The 27058-nt window shown below is 39.8% G+C and overlaps 1 protein-coding gene across 2 annotated transcripts; it reads right to left on the bottom strand.

Moving 5' to 3' along the window:
- Positions 1 to 1729: 1729 nt before the first annotated feature.
- On the bottom strand, positions 1730 to 26143 carry LOC139454097 (heat shock factor protein 1-like). 2 transcript variants are annotated; one of them, XM_071235596.1, is made up of 12 exons: positions 25991 to 26143; positions 23849 to 23957; positions 16231 to 16355; positions 14532 to 14659; positions 13155 to 13230; positions 12544 to 12717; positions 11368 to 11487; positions 9804 to 10000; positions 8873 to 8978; positions 7516 to 7557; positions 6793 to 6850; positions 1730 to 5255 (listed from the first exon to the last, which is right to left on the bottom strand). In XM_071235596.1, the coding sequence occupies exons 1-12, from the start codon at positions 26099 to 26101 to the stop codon at positions 5026 to 5028; spliced, it is 1476 nt and encodes a 491-aa protein (XP_071091697.1). In that variant the 5' UTR covers positions 26102 to 26143; the 3' UTR covers positions 1730 to 5025. The 2 variants fall into 2 exon arrangements, with proteins under 2 accessions (XP_071091697.1, XP_071091698.1); XM_071235597.1 differs by having other exon boundaries at positions 6793 to 6847.
- Between the last annotated feature and the right edge of the window lie 915 nt (positions 26144 to 27058).

Raw genomic sequence — 27058 nt, 5'->3', positions numbered from 1 at the left:
GGGGGGGGGGGGGGGTATTTTTGGTGTTTGGTTTTGGTTTTGGTTTATGCAGTTCCGGCTTAAACATCACAGGAATATGGGGAGTACTCTGCGTTAAAGTACGTTTATTACAAGCTATACCTCTTTGAAATTGTGTGTGAAAGAAGAAATTCTTATATGACGGGCTTATAGTTTAATAAGGAAATTGTCCAATCATTGACATCTTATCTCAGAACCGTCTGATTGTCCAATCACTGACATCTTCACTCAGACCCATCTGATTGTCCAATCACTGACATCTTCACTCAGACCCATCTGATTGTCCAATCACTGACATCTTCACTCAGACCCATCTGATTGACTATCACCGACATTTTCTCTCAGTCCCATCTATTTGACCAATCACCGACATCTTCTCTCACTAACCTTCTGATTGTCCACTGACTCACATGTTCTCTCAGACCTATTTGATTGTCCATTCATTGACATCTCATAGACCCTTCTGCTTTTCCAATCACTGACACCTTCTCTCAGAACCTTCTGATTGTCCATTAACTCACATGTCTCTCAGACCTATCTGATTGTCCAATCACCGACATATTCTCTCCGAAACTTCTTATTGGAATTGGGGATAAGGGACAGACCATTTCATATTCTGGTGTTTTTCTAAAAATATAATTCAGACTTCAGTTTTAAATAATAAAATATCTGGTTTTGTACCTGAAGCTGAAAATATAGTTAATTTTCATTTAAAATCAAAGACAACCACCCCTCCTCGTTTCCCTGAATAATGAATGCTCCGTCCCTTATACCGCCCATATTTTTCTCAGCATGTCTGCCGATACGCCAAACGTTTCATTCCTGAAGCTCCTCGGCTAACGTTTCAAAGAACCAACATGCTATGTCAATGGTACTGATTGATACACCTTGTTGTTGTTATAGTGTTTTAATGCCACACTTGGCACTATTCCAGATATATGGCAGCAGCCTGTAAATAATCGAGTCTGGATCACACAATCCAGTGATTGATATTGTGAACAACGATCCACAATGTCGATGTACAATGACACATCGTCAACCAATTCATCAAGCCCCGACTACCGATCCATTCTGTCGCCTCTACAACCAGCATAGGATGTTGTGGACATACTCCAACCTGGAATGCCCACAGGGTTGATACACCACAAAAAACAATTGGTATAATTTCTATTACATTCTCTAGATTCCAAGAGGGTGGAACCTGCTGATCCAAAATCTTACCACTTGTCAGTAAGGTGAAAACTGTGTATCCTTTGGCAAGATCTGACAAAATGTCCAGGCAGTGACACCTGTGGTTCCTTTGGTTAAATCCAACTTCTGTAGACCTGTAGACTTTTTTGTTTAATCTGACTTCTGGCAAGGAGGGAGAAACCTTTGTCTCCGTTAGTCAGATCTGATAAATGGTCAAAATGTTTCACCTGTGGATCCTTTATATGTTAGATCTGAGTACAGGTCAGAATAATGTATGTGAGTGAGGAAATATTATTTTATGCCACAGTCAGCAATATTACAGCTCTATCACAACATTCTAAAAATATATACCTTGACCAGAATACAACTGAGTATCGTCAAGGCCATCACGAAACATCAAGGATCATTATCGCCCAAATCCATGACAACAGCTCTCGGAAGCAAAGAGGTGCAACTCTGCACAACAAACTGCAGTAAGATGTAAACAAACACAGACATTTGTGGTAAGAAACCATAACAATTTATTTTTATCTTAGCAGCTGACTGAACAGGTGCATAATATATGCATATTCATGATTACACTACATAATTGTATATACACTGTACATAACCAATGCGAGAAGGCAATCAACAATGCTCAAAATCCCATGTGACAAAATGGAAGTAACTAAGAACATTCAAAACAAATTGATATGAATTACAACTGATATTGATACAAACACTGTCTCAAAATACTTGGTACCGACAAGGTTAATCTGATAACATACACTAAATATAAGGAACACCATGCATTACTTACATAATATAACTTAAAGATAAAGAACTTAGAGTGAGGATGGTTTTACAGTGCTTTAAGCAATATTCCAGCCATATAACACTTTGGTACACTGGGAACAGGTTTGTCATATTTTACTGATGTTGGGAATAGAACCCACACAATAAGCCAACATGTTCACAAATAGTTTATCCCACTGTTCACTACTTCGGTGTTCAAAGAAGTGGTACAAGATACAGGTGGCGCCATCGGTACAGGCCTTGTGTTAATCTTGACACTATCCATCATGCATGTACTGTCTTCCTTTTACTAAGCATCTTTTATACATGGAATAAAATGAGTGAGGAATTTGGTTTAACTCTGCTTTGAACAGTATTTCAGTCATATTGCTGCATATCAGCTTAATATCGGTTGGTTGGTTTGTTGTTTAACGCCTCACTCAGCAATATTCCAGCTATATGACAGCTTGATATCGGAGCAATGCTGCAGTGATGAAGGTCTTACATGTTTACCACTTTCGTGAACACCATGAGGATGAGTATGGTGCAAACAAACCTAGAAGGATAATTAGGGCTAACCTAGATTCAAACCCACAATCAAAGGTTACTATGGACAAGGGATGCAACTCTGCACAGCAAATTGCAGCGCCAAAGACGACTCGGCCACCTGTGCCACCACAAGTCTAGAGCAAAACATATGTACATAAATACAATGCGTGTGTTTGTTGTTGAACTCCTTCCCACACATCCCACACATATGAAGGTGGCCTGTAAATAGTCAAGTCTAGGCCAAACAACCCTGTGCTTAACATTGTTGGTTGGTTGGTTGGTTGGTTTGCTGTTTAACGCAGCACTCAGCAATATTCCAGCTATATGACGGCGGTCTGTAAATAATCGAGTCCGAACCAGACAATCCAGTGATTAATATCATGTGCATCGATCCACGCAATTGGGACCGATGACATGTATCAACCAAGTCAGCGAGCCTGACCATCCGATCCCGTTAGTCGGCTTGACATTGTAAGCAACGATATAGGCCATTGGGGTACATTGGGGTACAAAGATATGCAGTCAACCGAGTCACCGAATCTGTACACCGGATCTTTTGGGTGCTTCTTCGGGACCGACCATTTGATATTCTGGCTAGGGGCCTGGGATTTTGTATCAAGATTATATATTTTTTCAGCTACAGCTACAAAAACAGATATTTTGTAATTAAAACTATGAGCCTGAATGTTATTTTCAGAAAAACACCTAGCAACAATGTAATTTTTGTGGCAGGCAATTTCTTTTTTTTTTCAACGGTCTGAAGCATAAAATATTTATTATGGAATTTGGGGGGACCAAATATTTTTTTCAACAAAATACCAGGCCCTCTATCTAGAACAAATGATCAGTTCCTGACAACTGAGAATCCCCACGGGAAGAAATGCAATGAACTAAGTAACGATAATCTCAAGCAGCCATAAACAGAAACATCAGGATGAGTTCTTCATGATGGATGATTTCATCTTAATATTTATTTACAGCAAACATGAAGCCACTACAATAAATACAAATGAGAGCACGTCTTGTGGTTAGCAACCTCAATAGGGCCTAGGACAGACTATGTCTCTCCTAAACAAGATATCAAATCATTTCACAATTGACTGAGATGTTATTATCATGCAACTTTCATAATCAATTATTTAAAAAACAAATATATCATGCAAGGGTATTGTTGGTCAGAGACCAGGCTGGGCCTTCAGTGTACAAAATGGGATATTAGAAGCAGATCAAAACAAAAGTTTACTGCAATGTAACTTGGTGTTACATATGCTGCTTAAAGAAGTTAAGGATCACCCAATTGTCATGTTACTATGTCATGCCATGTCATTGCTTCTTTTGAGTACTGGTTTTGTTTGTTTCTTGTTTAACGCTGCACTCAGCAATATTCCAGCTATATGATGGCGGTCTGTAAATAATCGAGTCTGAACCAGACAATCCAGTGATTGACATCACGAGCATCGATCCACGCAATTGGGATACAATGACATGCTGGTAGAATCGATACAAATGGGACAACCAAATGTCTGACAGTTTCTCAAATTAATCTGACAAAATTTTCATGAATGGTCTCAATACCAGAGGGCAGCACTTTTACCGATACACAAAAAAGTCATAACAAAGGCAGTTACTGATACTGACCCTGTCATCAAGTCTACCGGGAGAGCGGATCAGTGTTCCAGTTATATCACGGTGTGTTAGCTTAACAGAAGAAAGCCCAAGTTATGCAGGTCTCAGACTTAACAATTTGGTAAAACACATGGGCATGGGTATGGCGCTGACAAAACTACAAACATACTTGGGGAGAACCGGAATTTGAACCCACAAACATAGATTTCTGGTGTGATCAAGGGATGCAACTCTGCACAGCAAACTGCGGAGCCTTAGATGACTGGGCCACCCATGACCACAGTTTAACATAGACTTACAACAGTGGTAGCACTAAGATTGCTTCATGAAACTGGTCCCAGTGCTACAAGAAATGTGGTTATTTTCACTTATACAGCACAAATATTCATGACACAGGCTGGATTCTATTTCGACTTTCAACAATTAGTGTTCTTGATTAGCATTAACTGGCTTTGTCTCGAGGAACAGCATATTTGTTGAACGCTGCTCAAATAAGTTTTAGCTATTTGTTTATTGACATGAATCTGATGGCAAGTCCCGTAAATGACCTTGGTAATTACAATGCAATAAGGATGACCACAAATGCTCGTTATCTGTTATAATGGGGAATTCTGAGGCATAACAAAACAAAATGCAAAAATTTTCTTCTCAATGACCAACCTACAACTGATTTCAATGTACATGATGTATTGTAAATACATTAATTCACGACTTTCAAACTCCCAAAACATCCCATGGTTATTTTTTTGTGAGTAACATAGAGCACATCTGCAACTCAGCCAGCTGTGAATGCTCACAAAGTTGGATAATTTACAAGCTCATTTCCTGACTCAAATATGACAAAATAAAAAATGTACAAGAGCTAAATCAGTCAACCTTCTCCCTTTTGACATGCACATTGGTCAAAAATTGATCAGGGTCTATCTGGGGTGTGTGGAGCTCAGTTGGTTGAGATTCTGGCAAAGAAGACAGAGCCAGGCTGTCGTTAATGTCTTCCATGTCCTCCAGCCCTGGCAGTGTGAGGCCCGTGTCACCAAGGTCAAACAGCGGCAGATTAGACAGATCCTCCTGAGGTTCATACTGGATCAATTCATTTCCTGAAATCAGAGATTTTGGCTTAGTTTGTCTGTTGCAATATTCCAGCAATAAGGATATTGTTTGGTTTGTTTGTTGTATATTCCAATATTCCAGCTATAAAGCAGCTGCCTGCAAATAATAAAGCCTGGACTAGACAATCCAGTGATTTATATCATCTTTGTTTGTTTGTTTTCTAACTCCACACTCAGCAATATTCAAGCTGCATTATCAAGTCTGGGCCAGACAATCCAATGATTGATATTATCTTTCATTGTTTGTCAGTTTGTTTACACCGAATCCACCAATTTTACAGCTACATGGTGGTTGCCTGCAAATAATCAAGCCTGGACCAGACAATCCAGTGATTGATATTATCTTTGTTTCTTTGTTTGTGTGTGTTGTGTTTCAACTCTGCACTCAGCAAATATTCCAGCTATATGGCAGCTGCCTACAAATAAACATGTCTGGACCAGACACACCAGTGACATAATGAGCAATGACCCACGCCGTAGGGGTTTGATCTACCAAACCACCGAGTCTGGTCCAGACACACCAGTGACATAATGAGCAATGACCTACGCCGTAGGGGTTTGATCTACCAAACCACTGAGTCTGGTCCAGACACACCAGTGACATATTGAGCAATGACCCACGCCGCAGGGGTTTGATCTACCAAACCACCGAGTCTGGTCCAGATACACCAGTGACATATTGAGCAATGACCCACGCCGTAGGGGTTTGATCTACCAAACCACTGAGTCTGGTCATCTGATCATTAAGTAGACTCTTACGACAAGCATAGGATGCTGGTGACCAATTCTAACCCAGAACCCACAGGGTCCAGCTTAGTTAATGTGAGTATGTGACGTAAAACCACTATCAGCATTATTCCAGGCATATAACGGCAGTCTGTAAATAATAAAATCTTGTCGAAACAAACCAGCTGATCACAGCATGCCCACAATCCATGCCACTGGGGTACATTGACACACAATGAACAGATGCTAACAGCTTCATCCCATGTTAGCTTTTATGTCACGTTTCGGGTAATGGGGACTTTGAATCTGGACAGGTGACGTGAGGTGAGGTAAAATTGGGTTTAACGTCGCTTCTAAGATTATTGCACTTATATAGCGACGTGCATGCACATGTGTGTGTGTGTTTGTTGCTGCTTGTACTAGTCCGGACTGATGCCGATTTATAGTGCTAGCTCACTGAGATACCATGCCGCAGTTTAACATGCATACCCCACTCAGACACAGTATACTGACTCCGAGCCGACCAGTCCTTTTTTTTGCCCCTTAATGCCGAGCGCCAGACAGGGTAACAACAAGTACCATCTTTTAACGTCTTTTGGTATGACGGGGCCGGGGATCGAACCCCGGACCTTCTGCTCTCAGGGCGGACGCTCTACCACAAGACCACGGAGGCAGCGAATCTGGACAGGAGTTAGTGATATGGAACTGTATGGGTAACTGTTTGTTTGTTGTTAAATACAAGTTATATATGTATGCCCTTGATGAGAGTATTAGTGTGTTTACATGCATTCTCACTCACCCAAGATTGTACCAGTGTTTCCAGGTTTCTGGCCATCCAGATTTGTCTGCAGTATCTGCTAAAAACCATCAAATGTATCAATAGACTTAATAACATCTTGTTGTTTAACGCCGCACTCAGCAATATTCCAGCTATAGGATAGCGGTCTGTCAATAATCTATTCTGGACCAGACAATCAAGTGATTGACATCATGAGCATCAATCTATGCAATTGGGTTACAATGACAGGCATCAACCAAGTCAGCGAGTCTTTACAACCGATCCTGTTAGTTGCCTATTACAACAAGCATGGGAAGCATGGGTCTTCAGCAACCTGTTCTTGTCATAAGAGGCGACCAAATGGATCAGGTCTTCAGCAACCTGTTCTTGTCACAAGAGGCCACCAATAGGATCGGGTGTTCAGACTCGGTGACTCGGTTGATGCATGCCATCGTACCCCAATTTGCGCAGATGGATGCTCAGGATGTCAATCACGAGATGGTCTGGTCTAGACCAGATTATTGACAGACCGCCATCATAGAGCTAAACAACAAACAAACAAACAAGCATGGGATACTTCAGACATGTGGAACCTTTTCTTCCTCAGAATCACAATCGGGGGCATCAAAAATAAAACAGAAGACTATAATTAAAGATAATAAATCTTAATAGAACAGTTAGAAGTTGTTAGACGACCTGAAGGAGAGGCAACAGTATACAACATACATAGTGTATAACACTTACTGTATCTGCAGCCTTAGACAGTGGCGACTCCGGACTGAACAACTGAAACAATTGTAGTCTTGTTAGTCTAGCCAACTCAAACATGACTCTTTCACTTTAAATACAATTCCATATAAATAAATTGCAAGTGATCCTGTGGCATTTGACTGGTTAACTAAACAATATTTTCGTGTTCATATCTCTATAAACCAAAACAAAATTAGGCCACACCCACTGACAGACTACTGTTTCCTGATTGGCAGATAATAGAGAGAGTGAGTGAGCAATATTCCAGCAATATCACGGCGGGGGACACCAGAAATGGGCTTCACACATTGTACCCATGTCGGGAATGGAACCCGGGTCTTCAGCGTAATGAGCGAACGCTTTAACCACTGGGCTACCCGACCGACCCTGGCTGATAATAGAATGGGCAGGGCTTGGGATGCATTATTGCGCTGAACGATGTCACTCATCTGTACTGTTGTCTACAAGGTCTTTTGCGTTAATGATTAAACAAGCAGCCACGGAACTATTTATTGTTGACATATTTATTTGAATTGACTTTAATACATTTGTGAATTTATGGAGTTATACACGCAACAACCAGTGTACACAACAAATTTGTTCAGTTAGTTAATTCATCCATACCAAAGTAGATACACGAACAGTTGCATACAGCCAACCAAACAGCCAGTCAGGAACACACATTTATATGTTTCAATATTATTTTAGCAATGATTAGATCTATACATTTTATAATTTTTTAGATAATTTGATTCACATTATGTGCTAAATTCTAAAAATTCTAAAACTAGGACTCAGCATGTAAGTTTAATTCAAACAGAGTCAGTTGTCAAAAAGTCACATCAGTTTGTGCCCAAACCTTTGGAGTCTGCTTGCCCAAACATGGCTCCCAGCTCTACTGTTAGTATTATCAACGGAGCTTACTGGACAGAATGTTACTAGACTCGGGCTTCAGACTAGTGGTTAAAGTAGCAGACTGTCATCCAACGTTATAAGGAAGTCAATGCTGTGTTTCAACATATTGATATATGTACCTCACTGTCATTGTTATTGATACCTAATATTTCATGGTAAATTATGCCTATTCAAAAAAATATTTTTAAAAACATGAATATGTAGTAACAAGTATGTCCACTGAAATGAAAATGCAGGTGTAACAACCTCTTTGGATTTGTACAAGACTGTAACAGACAACTTGTTTGTGGTGATGAAGAGTCGGCCGTAACCATGGTAACTGTACTTTGATAATAACTTAATAAACAAACAAGCAATTACTCGAGGTTTTTTAATGACTGCAACCAGAGATTAGGAACAAGAAAAGGCAGCAAGCATTGTGCCAGCCCCCACTTACCCCCAACAACATGCTGGTGTCAAGGCTGTACTGTCCTCCCGACAACAAGTCCTTCAACTCATTGATGTCAGTCTGCAGGATGTCCAACTGCTCCGTCATATCACCCCTGCAACACAGCAGTAGCCACATTAGGTATCAGTATCAGTATCACAAGTGACAACGGGGATATATCAAAGATTCCATACTAGTGTGTTCACAATACATGGACCTTGTCATCAGGCAATCAGTATCACAAGTGACAACGGGGATATATCAAAGATTCCATACAAGTGTGTTCACAATACATGGACCTTGTCATCAGGCAATCAGTATCACAAGTGACAACGGGGATATATCAAAGATTCCATACTAGTGTGTTCACAATACATAGACCTTGTCATCAGGCAATCAGTATCACAAGTGACAACGGGGATATATCAAAGATTCCATACTAGTGTGTTCACAATACATGGACCTTGTCATCAGTATCAGTATCACAAGTGACAACGGGGATATATCAAAGATTCCATACTAGTGTGTTCACAATACATGGACCTTGTCATCGGTATCAGTATCACAAGTGACAACGGGGATATATCAAAGATTCCATACTAGTGTGTTCACAATACATGGACCTTGTCATCAGGCAATCAGTATCACAAGTGACAACGGGGATATATCAAAGATTCCATACTAGTGTGTTCACATCACATGGACCTTGTCATCAGGCAATCAGTATCACAAGTGACAATGGGGATATATCAAAGGTTATTCTGCTAACCATGGTAACCTTTTCATGATAGGGAATGATCATACCCTAAAACATTTCCTCTTGCCCAGATGTTACACTGAACATGGAACACATGGCATTAAGCAACTGTCAAGAAGCTCACACTTCCCCTGTATCTGTAATTGCTGTAATCAAATAATCTTGGTTGCAGTGTTGTCATACCTGTCTACTGTGTCAGCGCTGATGACGGACGATGTTGGGATGGGTGCTGAGGTCACCTGCATGTTGACGACGCCGGGGGTGGTGGCAGCAACAGTGACTGCTGGGATGGGCATAGATGGAAGGGTGGCAGGGATTGGCATGAGGTTCGCGGAGTCCGGCATGAGGTTGCAGGGGGTCACTTCATTGAGAAGGACATCCTGGACAAAACAAAACATTCTGCTTTATTCACTTGGTTAATGCATGCCATTGTACCCCAATTTGCGCAGATGGATGTGAGATTGTCTGGCCCAATACTTTACCACCTTTAGACTTTAGAGTGAGTGAGTTGGGTTTAACACCGCTTTTAACATTATTCCAGTTATATCACGGCGTGTTAGCTTAATGTGGGAGGAAAGCCCGAAGTGATGCAGGTCTAAGACGTTTACCACTTCTGTGAAACCCACGAGCACGGGTATGGTGCTGACAAACCTAGAAACATAATCAGGGCGAACCGGGATTCGAACCCACAATCATAGGTTTCTGGCGTGCCCAAGGGACACAACTCTGCACAGCGAATCGCAGCGCCTTAGACGACTGGGCCACCCGTGCCCCCTTTAGACTTCAGAAAAGAATAAGTGACAAACACATTCTAATAAGTTTTGTGTGTTTATTTGCAACGCCCCACTCAGCAATATTCCAGATATATGACGGCAATCTACAAATAATCAAGTCTGGACCAGAGAATCCAGTGATTGACATTATGACCTTTGATCCACGCAATATGATGATGACATGCATCAACCAAGTCAGCGAGCCTGACCACCTGACCCTGTTAGTCACCTCTTACGACAAGCATAGTCGCCTTTTACTGCAAGAATGGGTTGCTGAAGACCTACCCAGGATCTTCACGGGCGTAATTGAGATATTAGGGATGCTTACTTACAGGTGAGATGATAAAGATAGCTACTAAGGGGTGAGGTAAACTAGATAATTACTTAGAGGTGAGATAATCTGGATAGTTACTTACAGAAGAGATAATATTGATATTTTCTTACAGATGAGATAATAAGGATAGTAACGCATTATTGCAATAACATGGATAGTAACTAATAAAATGCTAAAGATGAGATAAACTGGATTGTTACTTACAGGAGCGATAATATGGATATTTATTTACAGCTGAGATAATAATGAGAATTAGTTACAGTTGAAATATAAAACGGATAGTTATTTAAAGGTGAGATAATATGGATAGTTCGTCACAGGTGAAGTAAAATGGATAGTTACAGGCAAGATCATATGGATAGTTACTTTCAGGTGAGATAATATGGATAGTTACTTCAGGTGAGATTATATGGATAGTTAGTGACAGGTGAGGTAAAATGGATAGTTACAGGCAAGATCATATGGATAGTTACTTTCAGGTGAGATAATATGGATAGTTACTTCAGGTGAGATAATATGGATAGTTAGTTACAGGTCAGATAAAAAGGATAGTTACAGATGAGATAATATGGATAGTTACTTTTAAGTGAGATAATATGGATAGTTCCTTACAGCTGGGATGACATGGATAGTTACTTACAGGTGAGATGTCGTCATCATCTGTGACATGAGGACTGAGATTTGGCACTGAATCTGTTACTTCATGGATGATTGGTCCTGAGGCCTGGGATTGGGTGAAGTCAAGTTCACTGGTTGACGGCTGCAACAAGAACAACACACATGGCTACACATTCAAACTCAATTACCCCTGGTGAAATCAATGAAGCACTTGTAAAATGTCTTTTACCTGTACAGTGCTCAGATATCTCTAAAAGGTTCCTTCCTATACTTGGAAGATTCATAAGATTCTAATTAGGACGCTCAAAGGAAAAGCTACCCTTCCTCTGTGTAAAATCTTGTCAAAGAAAAACATAAATCAACAAAACTCATTACCACGGAAAAAGGTAAGCATATCCATTCAGAAAGTATAAACACATAAATAACAGCTTGACTCCAACATGGCAAAGTTATAACAGGAAGTATAGCCAGTTCTTGAAGCATTTAAATATGAACAATAGTGTCAGTTGTCAATAGTAAACCAATTCTCCACTTTGTTAATCAGTGTGCATATTTGTTAAATTTACAATCTTTTCCAAAGAATTGACTGGCATATTGATCACAATAGCACAGGCATTTTAAGCACAGGAGACTTCTGGTTAGCTCAGTTATTCGAGGAAAGGGGAAATAATGCCTACTGACTTGGAGATGAAATACTGAATATTCAAAATACTTAATAACTGTAAATAAAAGCGACATAACCCTTTAAGTAATCATTAGCAATCTCGGATTCTGACTATTTCATTGTATGATTCCAAATATAGAATGACCAGGTCTTTGAAGGCATTTAGAAGTGATACACATAAGGAAGAGAATTCATGGATGTCAACTTCTTTATTATGAGGAATACGAGGTTTCGGAGTATATGCTTACTCCTTCATCAGGAGAATGAATGCTATGAAGCAGAGAACAACAAAAGTAATAAGATAACAAAGGTGGCAAATTAACAAGGGAAGCAAACAGTTATCTGGTGTTGATAGGTGATTAGCATTGGACAAACAGAAGCCAAACATTAACAGTTAATTAGTGCTGATAGGCGACATCGACGGATAACAGTAAACCAGGGCATAAATTATCACTGACTGGTAATGGACAATGGGCAGCCGGGAGACAGGGGGTAATTAGCACTGATGGGCATAGAAACGTCTGTTACACTTACCGACTGAACAGTGTAGGGTTTGCTTGTCTCTTCAATGGACAACTGTCGACTCAGCTTGGGCTGCTTGGCGTTGATCTGACTGGCATTGTTCAACATGAGCGGCATCACTCTCTTCCTGGAATTGGTGGGGATTCCCCGGTTCCCTCGCACCAGTGTCACCAGGAACTGGATCAGCTGGCAAAAAATAACCACCATTTTCAAACAACTATAGGAATAAAACAGAAAAATTCATATGTAGGTTTTCTTATTGATAACTGGATGATCAGGATACAGCAACACCTCTCCCCTTCCACAGTGTAGTGTTACCACGGTTACCTTGTTGATGCTCTACTGCTGTTGAGATGCTTCTGTCTCAGAATGGCCACCTCCTCCATAGTGCCTCATTCTCTCAACAAACAACCAACCTCCTACCTTGGCCACAGCAACACCCCTCCCCTCCACTGTGTAGTGTTACCACGGTTACCTTGTTGATGCTCTACTGCTGTTGAGGTGCCTCTGTCTCAGAATGGCCACCTCCTCCATAGTGCCTCATTCTCTCAACAAACAACCAACCTCCTAACTAGGCCACAGCAACACCCGTTCCCTCTACTGTGTAGTGTTACCATGGTTACCTTGTTGACAATCTGCTGCTGTTTGAGGTGCTTCTGTCTCAGATTGGCCACCTCCCTCCATAGCGCCTCATTCTCTCTACAACAAAAAATGGAACAAACATAATGAGCCTAAAGACACCAACATCAATTCTGACATGTCAACAGTGTATGTCATCACTAGTGCATGACTTTAGTCCTTCAAACAAGCATATAGTCGACAAAGTCATCTATATGCCCCGCCCATTTTAACACGTTATGGTCCAAAACCAGGTAACATTTCCCTTAGCCCATGCCAAAATAGCTGCTATGGAAATTCTAAAATAAACATTTCTAAAACTCCTTAATATCAAATGGCACCAGTTCAGTACGTGCTTTATATATAAACATGCAAATCCATCTTGTTGCCATTGAAATGTAAAAACTAAAAATTTCTAAAAGTGCTAAATACCAAAAGGCACCAGTTCAGTATGTGCCTGGTAGACATCCAAAGTTTTGTTAGAAAGTATTGAACGGGTTTTGAGTTATGCTCCGGAAACGAACTCTATCCAAAAGAACCTAAGTCCAACTTGTTGCCATGGAAACTGTTGGGGTGGGGGATAATGATGTAAAATGAAAACCTTACTTCTGTCATTTTTTCTTGTCTTAATGACAATTGGACAAGCATATTTATGAAACCATGTCACTTATCACTTAAGTGGTGTGTACAAGTGAAAATCCTGGCAATTTCGCCATACCTGCTTGTGGGTTTCACCAAAGTGGTAGACGTCTGAGACCTGCATCACTTGGGGCTTTCCTCCCACATTAAGCTGACAGGCCATGATATGACTGGAATACTGTTCAAAGCAGCGTTAACCCCAAACTCACTGACTCGGGAACAGTGAGTAGTCATGGTTTCGAAACAATTTGTCCATGCTATCAGACGAGTGCCAGGGTGGAAACTGGACTTAAATCAGTTAACTCTCTTGCCACGGGAAGATGCACTGATCCACTCTGATAGGCTACCGTTGCATGCCGAATCAGTCAGTTGTTCTCTAGGGTAAAGGTGACAAGGGGTTTAACATTGCATTCAAGATTATTTCACTTATATAACGATGTGAATGCATATGTGTGTGGTTGCTTTGCTGGTTTTATGGTGCCAACCTAGTAAGCTACAATGCATTTAACATGGATACCTCACTTGGTCACAGTATACTGACTCCTCGCCTACTGGTATTTGTTTTAACCCCTTAATGCTGAGCACTACGCAGGGTAACAACAAGTACCATCTTTTAACATCTTTTGGTATGACGCAGCCAGGGATCGAAGAACCAACATTCCATGCTCTATCCACTAGAACAAGGATAATTTTGTACTGCTAAGTCCTGTAACTAAAGAATAAAATATTTTTGCTCTGTCTACCTCTTGAGTGTGTCCATTTTGGCTGTGATGGTGTCCTGCTTGCCCCGGAGATTGCGAACATCAGCCAGCACCTTGGAGACATCCTCCTGTTTCAACTTGATGGACTCCACCTTCACACCAGGGGACACCTGCATCACACAACACAAGGGTATCAGAGGCGACACTCACTACAAGTACAAGTCATACTACATGACCCTTCAACATGTGAAACACACCTGCATCACACAACACAAGGGTATCAGAGGCGACACTCACTACAAGTACAAGTCATACTACATGACCCTTCAACATGTGAAACACACAGGCATCATACAACACAAGGGTATCAGAGGCGACACTCACTACAAGTACAAGTCATACTACATGACCCTTCAACATGTGAAACACACAGGCATCATACAAGTTTACCGTCTCGCGTACACGTTACGTCTGTGACTGTTTACAACACAAGGGTATCAGAGGCGACACTCACTACAAGTCATACTACATGACCCTTCAACATGTGAAACACACAGCCATCATACAACACAAGGGTATCAGAGGCGACACTCACTACAAGTCATACTACATGACCCTTCAACATGTGAAACACACAGGCATCATACAACACAAGGGAATCAGAGGCGACACTCACTACAAGTCATACTACATGACCCTTCAACATGTGAAACACACAGGCATCATACAACACAAGGGTATCAGAGGCGACATGCACTACAAGTCATACTACATGACCCTTCAACATGTGAAACACACAGGCATCATACAACACAAGGGTATCAGAGGCGACAATCACTACAAGTCATACTACATGACCCTTCAACATGTGAAACACACAGGCATCATACAAGTTTACCGTCTCGCGTACAAGTTACGTCTGTGACTGTTTACAACACAAGGGTATCAGAGGCGACACTCACTACAAGTCATACTACATGACCCTTCAACATGTGAAACACACAGCCATCATACAAGTTTACCGTCTCGCGTACACGTTATGTCTGTGACTGTTTACAACACAAGGGTATCAGAGGTAGAACTCACTACAAGTCATACTACATGACCCTTCAACATGTGAAACACACAGGCATCATACAACACAAGGGTATCAGAGGCGACACTCATTACAAGTCATACTACATGACCCTTCAACATGTGAAACACACAGGCATCATACAACACAAGGGTATCAGAGGCGACACTCACTACAAGTACAAGTCATACTACATGACCCTTCAACATGTGAAACACACAGGCATCATACAAGTTTACCGTCTCGCGTACACGTTACGTCTGTGACTGTTTACAACACAAGGGTATCAGAGGCGACACTCACTACAAGTCATACTACATGACCCTTCAACATGTGAAACACACAGGCATCATACAACACAAGGGTATCAGAGGCGACACTCACTACAAGTCATACTACATGACCCTTCAACATGTGAAACACACAGCCATCATACAAGTTTACCGTCTCGCGTACACGTTACGTCTGTGACTGTTTACAACACAAGGGTATCAGAGGCGACACATGCAAGAGTGGAAACTGGATTTTTATAGTCAGTTAACTCCCTTGCCTCGGGAAGATGCTAACATAACTGAAACATTGATCAGGAGTATTTTGGATGAAAACCACATCCAACACAGGTTTCCTGTATCATGTGAAACTCTGCCTCCCAAATGGGGATCCCACCTTTCGTTTGATGTTCTCCATGAGCTCCTCGTGACCTTGCTGGAAGTATGCATGATGGAACTCGAGGTCATCCTTCTCCACCTTCAGGGAACCTTGGTCCACACTCATGACTTTTCGGAAACCATCTGAATATAACACAAGTTCCACGTCACGTTAGCAGGTACATTAGCCGTTATGTAATCACATTATGGGTTCAAAAGAAAGCATGCATAACAACTACCGTATTTGACGTAATAAGCGCCCCGCTCTATTAAGCGCCCACGGCGATATTTTCTAATATATTGGCTAGTGAACAATCCCAATTAGTACCTTCCGATTGATCAATGTACACATGACTTATTTATTCGTGTATAATACGTATGTTATATGCATTCATAATTATGGGAAATTAAATTCTGGAAAAAATATATCTGTCGTATATAAACTATGTAAACATTTCAGTCTGTCAGCATAAACCAAGAAATTTACGATCTTTCAACTCTGTTGTTTCTCACCAAAACGATATTCTAATAAGAGCCCCCTATTTCTAACTTTGAGAGCACCCTGGGTGCTTATTATGTCGAATACGGCATACATTACTCACCAACAAAAGAAACGTGAATACCTACATGAAGAAATACTCATAGTTCCATACAAGCAGCATGGAGAAATTTAGTCCTTATGATCCTCAGGAGAAAGGAATGGATAAATTCTGGTGAGGTCCACCCTGTATGCAATGACATGTGTAAGGCTGCCGGCCTGAGTCGGCCTGACCAGTCTATATGTGAGTGAGTGAGTGAGTGAGTGAGTGAGTGAGTGAGTGAGCGAGTTGGGTTTAAGGCTCCTTTTAACAGTATTCCAGTTATATACTCAACGACAAAAGAAAAGCAAATACCATATATGTTGGTTAATATGTGAAGAAATACTCATATTCAAGAGATATAAGATTGGTTTGATGCACAAACGACCATACTGCTATGTTGTGTGAACCGACGCTCATGAACGCATCACATGTGATGTCATAGATCCATGACTCGAGATGCACCATTTGTCTCGTGCAGGATTAGCGTGGAAAGTTTGGAAATGATGTTCAGCATATCATGATAAGAATAAAAACACTCTGAGGTAACAACTGACTGATTGTCAGTTTTGTCAATTGACTGATTGTCATTAATTGTTACACATTAGAAACATCTCCTCTTAACATACATGCTTCTCTATATGTTTCTATGGTTCACGTTTCTTTTGGCCATGAGTATAAAAATTTGATTGTCCTATGACGTTGGCATAAACGTTCACATAGCAACATATACACACAGTGCAAATTTACATTTACATATGCACCTGCTCCAGACATGATGTAAATTTGCTCATGGTGTAAATATACACACATGAGTAAACACGTTCACATGAGAAGTATACTCACATATGTATTTCTACACACCCATGCAAATATGCACACATATGTATAGAGGCGCATCGTGGCATGTGAACGTGGTATTAGTCAAGCAATATTACTATCATGAGCAAGTAAACTGGGAAAGTCAATGGCAGGATCAATAATGATTCTAACAGCCAGTTATGGATTAGTTTATCCTTGCAAACACTGCTTGCTGCAGCCAATGACAGGACTAGTTTTTGCATCATTGTGAATGGTCAGGCCAATACCCTCATCCTTCTAAGGCTTTTTTCAAAAGCTTGTTGTTTCAAAAGCTGGGGAGATGGCGAAACAAGTATGAAAATAACAGGAGAACTGACCAAATAAGAAAAAAAATATATCATGAATACTCTCTTCCCAAATTCATCTCTATTTCTATTTCCATCCACCCAAACTGCCCAAGGTAAAATCTCCATTCTTTGGGAGCAAACTGACTGTAAACCAGACAAATTTCCAAATGACTATTTAGCCCAAAATCATTGTTCATAGTATTGAAAAACTGAAATATATTCAGATATATAAACAAAAAAAACTCAAATTTATGGATTATTCATCTTTGATTTGTTTGTTTTCTAAAGAGGGGACAGGAGACATTTTATTTTTAAAATTGTATTATTGTGTGTGTGTCCTCGACAAGCCATCTGGCACAAGTTGCAGATTACCATGGTTACAGGTGAGTGGTGACGCATAGCTGTCATGGTTTATACAATCAACTGGGGCAGGTGGTTTTGAAGTGAGGAACAGCCCATGCAAATCACAATAACATTATTCAGTTTCAGAATGTGACTTCCATGTTGGAAGTTCCAACACAAGTTAAGAAAAATCCCCATCAATTTAGTACACTTATATATTGATAATCAATAAGTGATGACCAAAATCTATTCATATGGTTAACAAGTCATCAGAAAGATGACATATCCCCCCGGCAGCTGTCTGTAAAGTAACCACAAGTAAATGTGCAATTCTGTATGTAATGAGTCAAGAGTTGAATGTTCTTGAAGACGCATACATTGTTCACCCATTGTTTCTGTGGGGTTTTTTTAAGCAAACAAATGACAAATTACAAGAAACAATAACTAAACAAGCGTAGAGTCAACGAAGTCATCTATATCCCCCGCCCATTTTAACACGTTATGGTCCCAAACCAGGTAACTGACCCAACATTTCTCTTAGCCCATGTCAAAATAGCTGTTATCATGGTAATGGAAATTCTAAAATAAACATTTCTAAAACACCTTAATATCAAATGTTACCAGTTCAGTATGTGCTTTATATATATACATGCAATGTTTGGCAAGGAAATATTTTTCACAGTTTATTTGTTATACTCCATAAGTGAACCCACCCTATATTAAATCTTAAATCCAACTGGTTGCCATGGAAACATAAAAAATAAAAATTTATAAAATTCCTAAATAGCAAAAGGCACCAGTTCAGAATGTGCCTGGTAGACATGCAAAGTTTTGTAAGAAAGTATTTAACAGTTTTTGAGTTACGCTCTGGAAACGAACACCCCCCTTATAGAACGTAAGTCCAACTTGTTGCCCTGGAAACGTACAAAACCAAACAAAAAAAATTTCCTAAATGGCAAAAGGCACCAGTTCAGTATATGCCTGGTAGACATGCAAAGTTTGTAAGAAAGTATTTGATGGTTTTTGAGTTACACTCCAGAAATGAACACCGCCCTTATAGAACCTAAGTCCAACTTGTTGCCATGGAAACGTAAAAAAAATAATTTCTAAAATGCCTAAATAGCAAAAGGCATAACTTCAGTATGTGACTGATAGATTTGCCAAGTTTCAATCAAATACACTGAATGTTTTCGAGTTCTGACCCGGAAAAGGAAATGATTACGGACGGACAGACTGGCTGATTGCTATACATGCTATATACCCCCACATTATATGCCGGGGGGGGGGGGGGGGACAAAAATGAAGCCAGAAAGACTAAGCTGAATTACTGTAACTCATCAAAATACGAAAATGTGAAACATTAACCATGTTTCCCCCAATACACATCCCGGGGTTATACACACATATTTCCCAAGATTGAGAGGTTGTGAAGAAACTTAGTTCAAACTGTTTTTATAATAGTTACCAGGCAACTCAATTATATATTATTCTATGCTTCTGTTCTATGTCCGTAAAAAAATCTGTAAAATACACAAGAAAATACTGACTGTCATATCAGTTTTCTCTGGGCAGTTCTCTATCCACTGAACCACAGAGTCAGTCTATTCTGACAAGTACTGAGGTAATGATTTGAACAATGAAACAAGAGTGTCACTATTGTTCAAACCACAGAAGACCACAGCATTAACATGATTAAGGGCATTCATACTTCTTTATCTCAGTAATAGGGATGAGCAGTAATTACACTGACCTCAGTAATAGTTCAATCAACATGATCAATAGGTTAGGGTCATACTTAATTTCAAATCCAAGCAATATTACTCCAAAAAATAATTTCAAAACATTTACTCCCAGTTGGATGCAAGTATCATTTTCCTGTCACCATAATGATAAGCAAACAAGGAAACGGATGATAATAATTCTCGAAGTGTGACAGACATCAACAGGAAAAGCTGGTCTAACGAGATAGTCAAGATAGTCTGCATGTTGCCCCCAACCCACACCCAGCAGGGATGATCAAAACCAAGTTCACAAACAACACGACCTAAGAAGAATTTCTTGATGTCCGACCTTCACGACTGGTAGAGCTTGAACTACAAGTCTGACAAAACCAAGTGGAGTTACAAGCTAGCCTTGCGATCTGGCTAATGCAGTGTTTCAAAATAAAGGGTGTCCTGGAGGCCCTGAGGTTTGCTCCCATTGTATTTGAATGTAGGGTTGGTTGGTTGGTTGGTTGTTTTACGCCGCACTCGGCAATATTCCAGCTAAATGGGACTAGACAATACACATGATCCAGTGATTGACATCAGGAGCATCGATCCACACAATTGGGATCGATGACATGTTTCAACCAAGTCAGCGAGCCTGACCATCCGACCCTGTTAGTCGCCTATTACAACAAGCACAGTCGCCTTTTACGGCAAGCATGGGTCTGAATGTAGGGACCTTTGAGTTTTTACATTTAGCATTTAATACAGTACTTGAGTCAAAGACCCTTGAATTTTAACACAGCCAGTGGATCTTTCACATTGTGTTGATACTCTTATGTGAGAGAGTGAGTATGGTTCTATGCCCTTTTTAGCAATGTTCCAGCAATATCACGGTGGGCGACACGTGAAATGAGCCGATACCCATGCAGGGAATCGGTGTGACAAACCACTTGGCCACTCACACGCCCCTTCACATTGTGTTAACATGGATCACTGGATGACACAAAGACTTTCTGAAAGAATGCTGGGCTCAATCTACCTCTAGTACCAGTTATTCTCATAACTTGAAAACACAAGTACAGTAGTTAGTATCGTGATTCAAGTAGTACAGTTGGGTCAACTGATACATCAATGAATGTCAACAAAATAGAGTATTGCAGACAGCATTTCAAATTAGACACATTTAAAAATTTGTGTGCAAGATAACTGAGGGTGAACTGCAGTCATTGCATTCAATGCTTAATGTAATGTCCTTCACTATTTTTGACAAAATGCAACAAACTTTCACCAAGTTAACGCGGTTACTGGAAGCATGAATAGAGTGAGTGAGTTTATCTAACGTCGCTTTGAACAATATTTCAGTTATATCATGGTATCTCAGTTTGATGTAGAACAGCTCCAAGTGATGTCGGACTTAGGAGTTTATCACTTTGGTGAAACCCACAGTATGGTGCTCATAAACCTCAAACATAATCGCCATGAACTGCACATCAGAGGGATGCAAATCTTTATAATGAACTACCATCCCTTAGATGACTGGGCCACCCGTGAAGACTGGGAGTAGAATAGGTCTTCAGCAACCCACGCTTGCAGTAAAAGGCAACTATGCTTGTCGTAAGAGGCGACAAGCAGAATCGGCGGGTCAGACTTGCTGACTTGGTTGATGCATGTCATCATATCACAATCGCGTGGATCGATGCTCATAATATCAATCACTGGATTGTCTGGTCCAGACTTGATTATTTACACATCTCCGTCACATAGCTGGAATATTGCTGAGTGTGGCGTTAAACAACAAAGATGACTGGGCCACAGGTTCCCCACAAATCTTAATACATATATATTTTGGAGGGGGGATATGGGCAGAAGTCTTTCACATAAATGTATATTCTCATGTTGTGTATTCATACAATAACTGCACAGTCAAAAAACATTATTTGGCGAAAACTATATTAATGAGAAATAAATGTAATAGAGGATCACCAACATGATTTATGTTGTTTATTCAAATGTCCATGTTATGCTGATCCCAGCTACACAACCTGTTATAATAACATAAAGCACAGCTATTGATTGGTAGCAGTTGGTAAACATTCTGGTGTGAACATATGGAATACAATGTATGAACCACGAAGCATACTGATTAATATCTCAGTGCATCCGTGATCATGGTGATGTAGTTTAGCCAAAGCGCTTTCAGACCTAACATGCCTGAAGTTTACAACTCAACTTTTGACTGGATCACTGATAAGTGCCCGCTTTGCTAATATATTGCCTAGTGAACAATCCTAATTAGCACCCCTTCCGATTGATCAATGTACACAAGACTTATTTATTCGTGTATAATAGGCACCTGTGTGTTATATGCACCCTTAATTGACAGCAATAAAATTCTGGAAAAATATATCTGTTGTGTAAAATATGCACAGACTTTTCTTTTATATCATTTCAGGCTGTCACCACGAAATTTACGATCTTTCAACTGTTTTTTATTTCACCAAAATATATTCCAATAAGAGGAAGAGCCACCTATTTCTAATTATGAGTTCGCCCCTGTCGCTTATTACGTCGAATGCGGTATTACATATTGTTACAGTGACTGAGTGAGTATGGCTTTCACACCGCTTTTACCAAAATTCCAGCAATATCTTGGAGGGGGACAGCAGAAAAGGGCTTCACACATTGTACCGGTACCCATGTGGGGAATTGAACCCGGGTCTCTGGCATGACGAGCAAACGCTTTAACCACTAGGCTCCACCATCTCCCACATATTGTTCTAAAACTAAGAACAGGAGCTTAGGGGAATGTTTATCTTATTATTTTCTAAATTGAAATGACATTGAATGCTATTTGTATGACAATTTCTCCCAGTCCCAGCAATCTATCACATTCAGTCCCTTCCTGGACACAGAATATCCCCATCAAAAGTTGAATATAAAAAAAGTATTTGATCATTATATTCATTATGGACTAAAGATCAATTAAAAATGTGAAGGTTGTCCATGGGCAGCAGAAGTTGAGTCCATTGTTTGTCCAGAGATCTCACGAAACGAATTGAGTGAATGTGAGTGTGTATGGTTTTACGCCGCTTTTAGCAATATTCCAGGTAATCTTTATAAATGTAAATGTGTCTACATCTTCCCGAGGCAAGGGAGTTAACTGACTGTAAAAGTTCAGTTTCCACCCTTGCCAAACTAGGCTGGAATTCTGGGCTCAAACCAAGCACCACCAGTGGCTATTACGAGTTATGTCCCTGCTGTGTCCCTCCTATTGACCAATGAAATTCCACCTCTGATATCACGCAAAATGGCAGTGCCCAGTGAAGACAACCTGATCGATAATCTCAAATCTATATTGTAATAAACATGACAAAACAGGTCTTACTTCGTGAAGTGCATCAAATTGGAAAACATCTGTTGACGCCATGTTGGCGGTATACATGCTTTGCAAATTCTGCTTTCGATCAAAATCTGCAATGCAGTTCACAAACCAGATGTCGATTTCGTTAAACGATTATGATTGGACTATGCATAGACTCGTTAGACATATTATAACTCCATTAATTTCTGCCTAGTTCAGCAAGGGTGGAAACTGGACTTTTATAGTCAGTTAACTCCCTTGCCTCAGGAAGATAATGTTTCTATGGTAGTGAATTATTAATATAGTATCAGTATTCATATATTTGTATCAATACACAATTGACATGGAGAATGTACGGACACGTCATACAAATGATATCTCTACATATATCAAGCAAAGGTTTGTGGCAACATTGCCAGGAGCATCAGGACAAGTGCATATTAACACATTGTCAAGAGTATGAAACCACTCCATGATGGCTGCTAACTGGGAAACTTACACATGTTGAGCTGCCTGATGAAGCTGGCGATGTTGTTGTGTTTGAAGTACAAGGGCAGCACCTCCCGGGCAAACCTGGACTGGTCGTACACATGGAAGCTGGTGCCATTCTGAAAACATCAACACTAATTCATGACAGAGTGAACATGTTGGTCAACATGGTGAAACTCGTTCATTCAGATACTACACATCATGCCAACTGACAGAAATATTTTGTGTGTGTATATGTGTTTATGTCTGTGCGTGTTGTTTAACTCCACACTCAGCATTTTTCCAGCTATATGATGGCGGCCTGTAAATAATTGAGTTTGGTCTAGACAATTCAGTGATCAATATTGTGATCATTGATACATGCCATCAGGAATACGAAGACACACAATCAACCAAGTCACTGGGTCTGTCCACCCAATCCATTTGGTCACCTCTTATGCTTATGAGGAATCGTTTGATAGGCAATTTCTAAGAAGTTGACAGATGACAAAGTAGACACAATTTATGGATAACAGATTCTTTGATACTGTAAAAGCGACGTTTCGGTATAGATCCTATCACTGTTGTCAATCAAGTCTTATGAGGAATAAAATCAGTCAATGTCCGTAAAAATTAACATTTTGAAACCCTTGCATATTTCTCTATTAGTATATCATTACACGTTTTTTTAATTGTATGGCAGAATTTGTTCTATACTGACTATAGATACCACCTAGCTTTCCATTTGTCGCTGGGGTCCATGTCAAAATTGAAGTCTTTACATTAGCTTGTTCCAACTGATCAACCATTAATTGTAATTGGTTATCAACAGTTTGAGTATCTTCCAAATATTAATATGTTAAATGGCATGTTTGGAGCTGATGTAAAATCAGTGTTCCCGCTGGCTTTTGAAACTGCCAGTCCTTGTGGACAGGCAAATCTAAAAATTACCAGTCCCCCCCCCCTAACTTTTGCCAGTCCCAACTTTCAACAAATAAAAAAATGTATGAAAATTATTAAGCTTTAATTCTTTCAACATCATGCTCAGTGCAAAGATGTCATCTCTGAAGTAACTTAGTTAGATCTTTATGTCATTCACACAAACTTCAGTCACAATTTTCTCTCTCTTTATTAACATTTTGAGTCACCACAAATGGATATTTAACCTAGTAATAGACCAGGGGAAACCCTGATGGCAACAGACAAGCTGACTTTGTTTGAAAAATGTACTTATATCATTGTATATGAATATCTCCAATGTTTTGTTCAACAACAAAGATTTATATAAGGTACTTCAATCACATGAATTACCGGTCCAAGCCTAAGTTTACCGGTAAGAAACTGGTAATTACCGGTAAACGGGAACACTGAAAATATGTCTGATAATCATGATAATATGACCATGCTCATTTGTCATGTTTGTTGCCTGATAATATTGATTGGGGTTTAATTTTATTTATTTTCAACTGTTAACAAAAACATAAAATTTAATAACAAATAAAAGACACTTATCATTAATAAATATATTATTTGAATGACTATAGGATAACTAAATAACATATATTCTTAATTTGTACTGATCATCAGAACATGCAAAATAGTAGAACTACTAGTTTGGATTTTATGTGAAGTCAAAAAGTATTAATTTCATGACAATGGCAACACAAGCCTCACAGGTTTGAGTGTGGTACAATTAACTGCACATGATAAAGAGGTTACAGTTGCATTGAAAGTATGAAAATCATCAGGATCTACAGCATAAACTGTGGTAACATTTAAATAGTCCCAGTGCTGTCAGTCATTCTGCAGATAACCATTAGGATTTACAAAAACTAAGCTAAAAATGTCCACTACTCCATGACCTTAGTCAACAAAGCCCAACAATGGTTAGGGGTAGGACTGTAGGTAGGCTTGGCCTAATTTCTGTCTTGCACCACTCTGCATGACAAGTACAAGGCTCTACGTAATTAGAACATGTCTACATCTCACATCAGTACCTCTTGACTCTATATGTAGTCGAAACTTATGAACAAAACTTGCAACTACGGCAAATGTGTAATAGTAGATTATGAAACGACCCAAAAGTGAAATGTCACCATAAACAATTTGTACACCACGCAGGGCACATACGTCGGTTCTCTCCCCTCACCACTGACACTGCGATTATACGTACCTCACCCCAACAAATCAAATCATTCCAAGCTGGGTCTTCAACTAATATCCATAACTTTTTCAAAAATGCTGGAACGCTTCCAGTATCGTTACTGTCGGTGACAGAAAACATTTTCCAAAATTTCTCCGTGCAAGGTATTTTCCCTGCATGTACTTCCAGTACGATTGAAGCGCATGCGCGTACTATGAGCCCAACAACAAATGTCAGCTCTGTCAATATGGTTCGTTCTTCAGGTGAAAAACCTTGTCCGATTACTTATTAAACGCATTCATTCCACCAGAGAACAAACATCTTGTCTTTATTGAAAACTTTATTTAGTATATACGTGGTTAAAGCGAATATTTTGTTCAATGGCGCTTGTTTTGTACGCAAGTTTGTGTGTAATAAGCCAGTGCTACACTAATGCATGAATACACAATTGCAATCAATTAATACAGCCCGAGCAAGTGGTAGAAATAAACTACGGATATATAGACTGTACAAGTATGACTATACCACAGAGAAGCACCTTAACTGCCCCTTACCCCGTGGATACAGAAATGCTTACGTGAAGTTTATGTGTGGGGAGACGCCTGTACGCGTAGAGACAGGGCGATATGAAAATTTACCGCATGACCACTGATATTTATTTAATTGCCCATAAACAGTCGAAGATGAGACTCATGTTCTCTTCTCTGTCCTTTATAGGAATAAATTAGATTAGATTTTTTTAATCAGTGTATGAAGAAATTGGCGAACTTTATATTTTATACAGCAATGCAAAAGTTAATATGTATTATATTCATCCATGACCTAACCCTTACGCTTCCAAAGCCTGCAATGACATTTTAGCCAATAGTCGTCAAAACTTGTATATGTTTAAGTCACTAAGTATATATGTATCTCTGTAATATATTGTCTCTCATAAATCGCTGTTCTATTGGTCGTAAGTGGTTTTATTGTGTGTACTAAAAAGTGTTAGACATGTATCCAATGAGTGAGAGACAAATAAAATCTTCCGCCTGTCAATAAGGATGCGGGAATAAAACGATAAACAATGCTACTTATTGCGCGTGAGTACACCAGTTA

This window comes from Haliotis cracherodii, unplaced genomic scaffold (assembly GCF_022045235.1).
Source record: "Haliotis cracherodii isolate W230 unplaced genomic scaffold, xgHalCrac1.p SCAF_10, whole genome shotgun sequence".
NCBI classification, from domain to species: domain Eukaryota; kingdom Metazoa; phylum Mollusca; class Gastropoda; order Lepetellida; family Haliotidae; genus Haliotis; species Haliotis cracherodii.
Note: the sequence above shows the minus strand (reverse complement) of the source record. Positions and strands in the feature narration are given on the sequence as shown.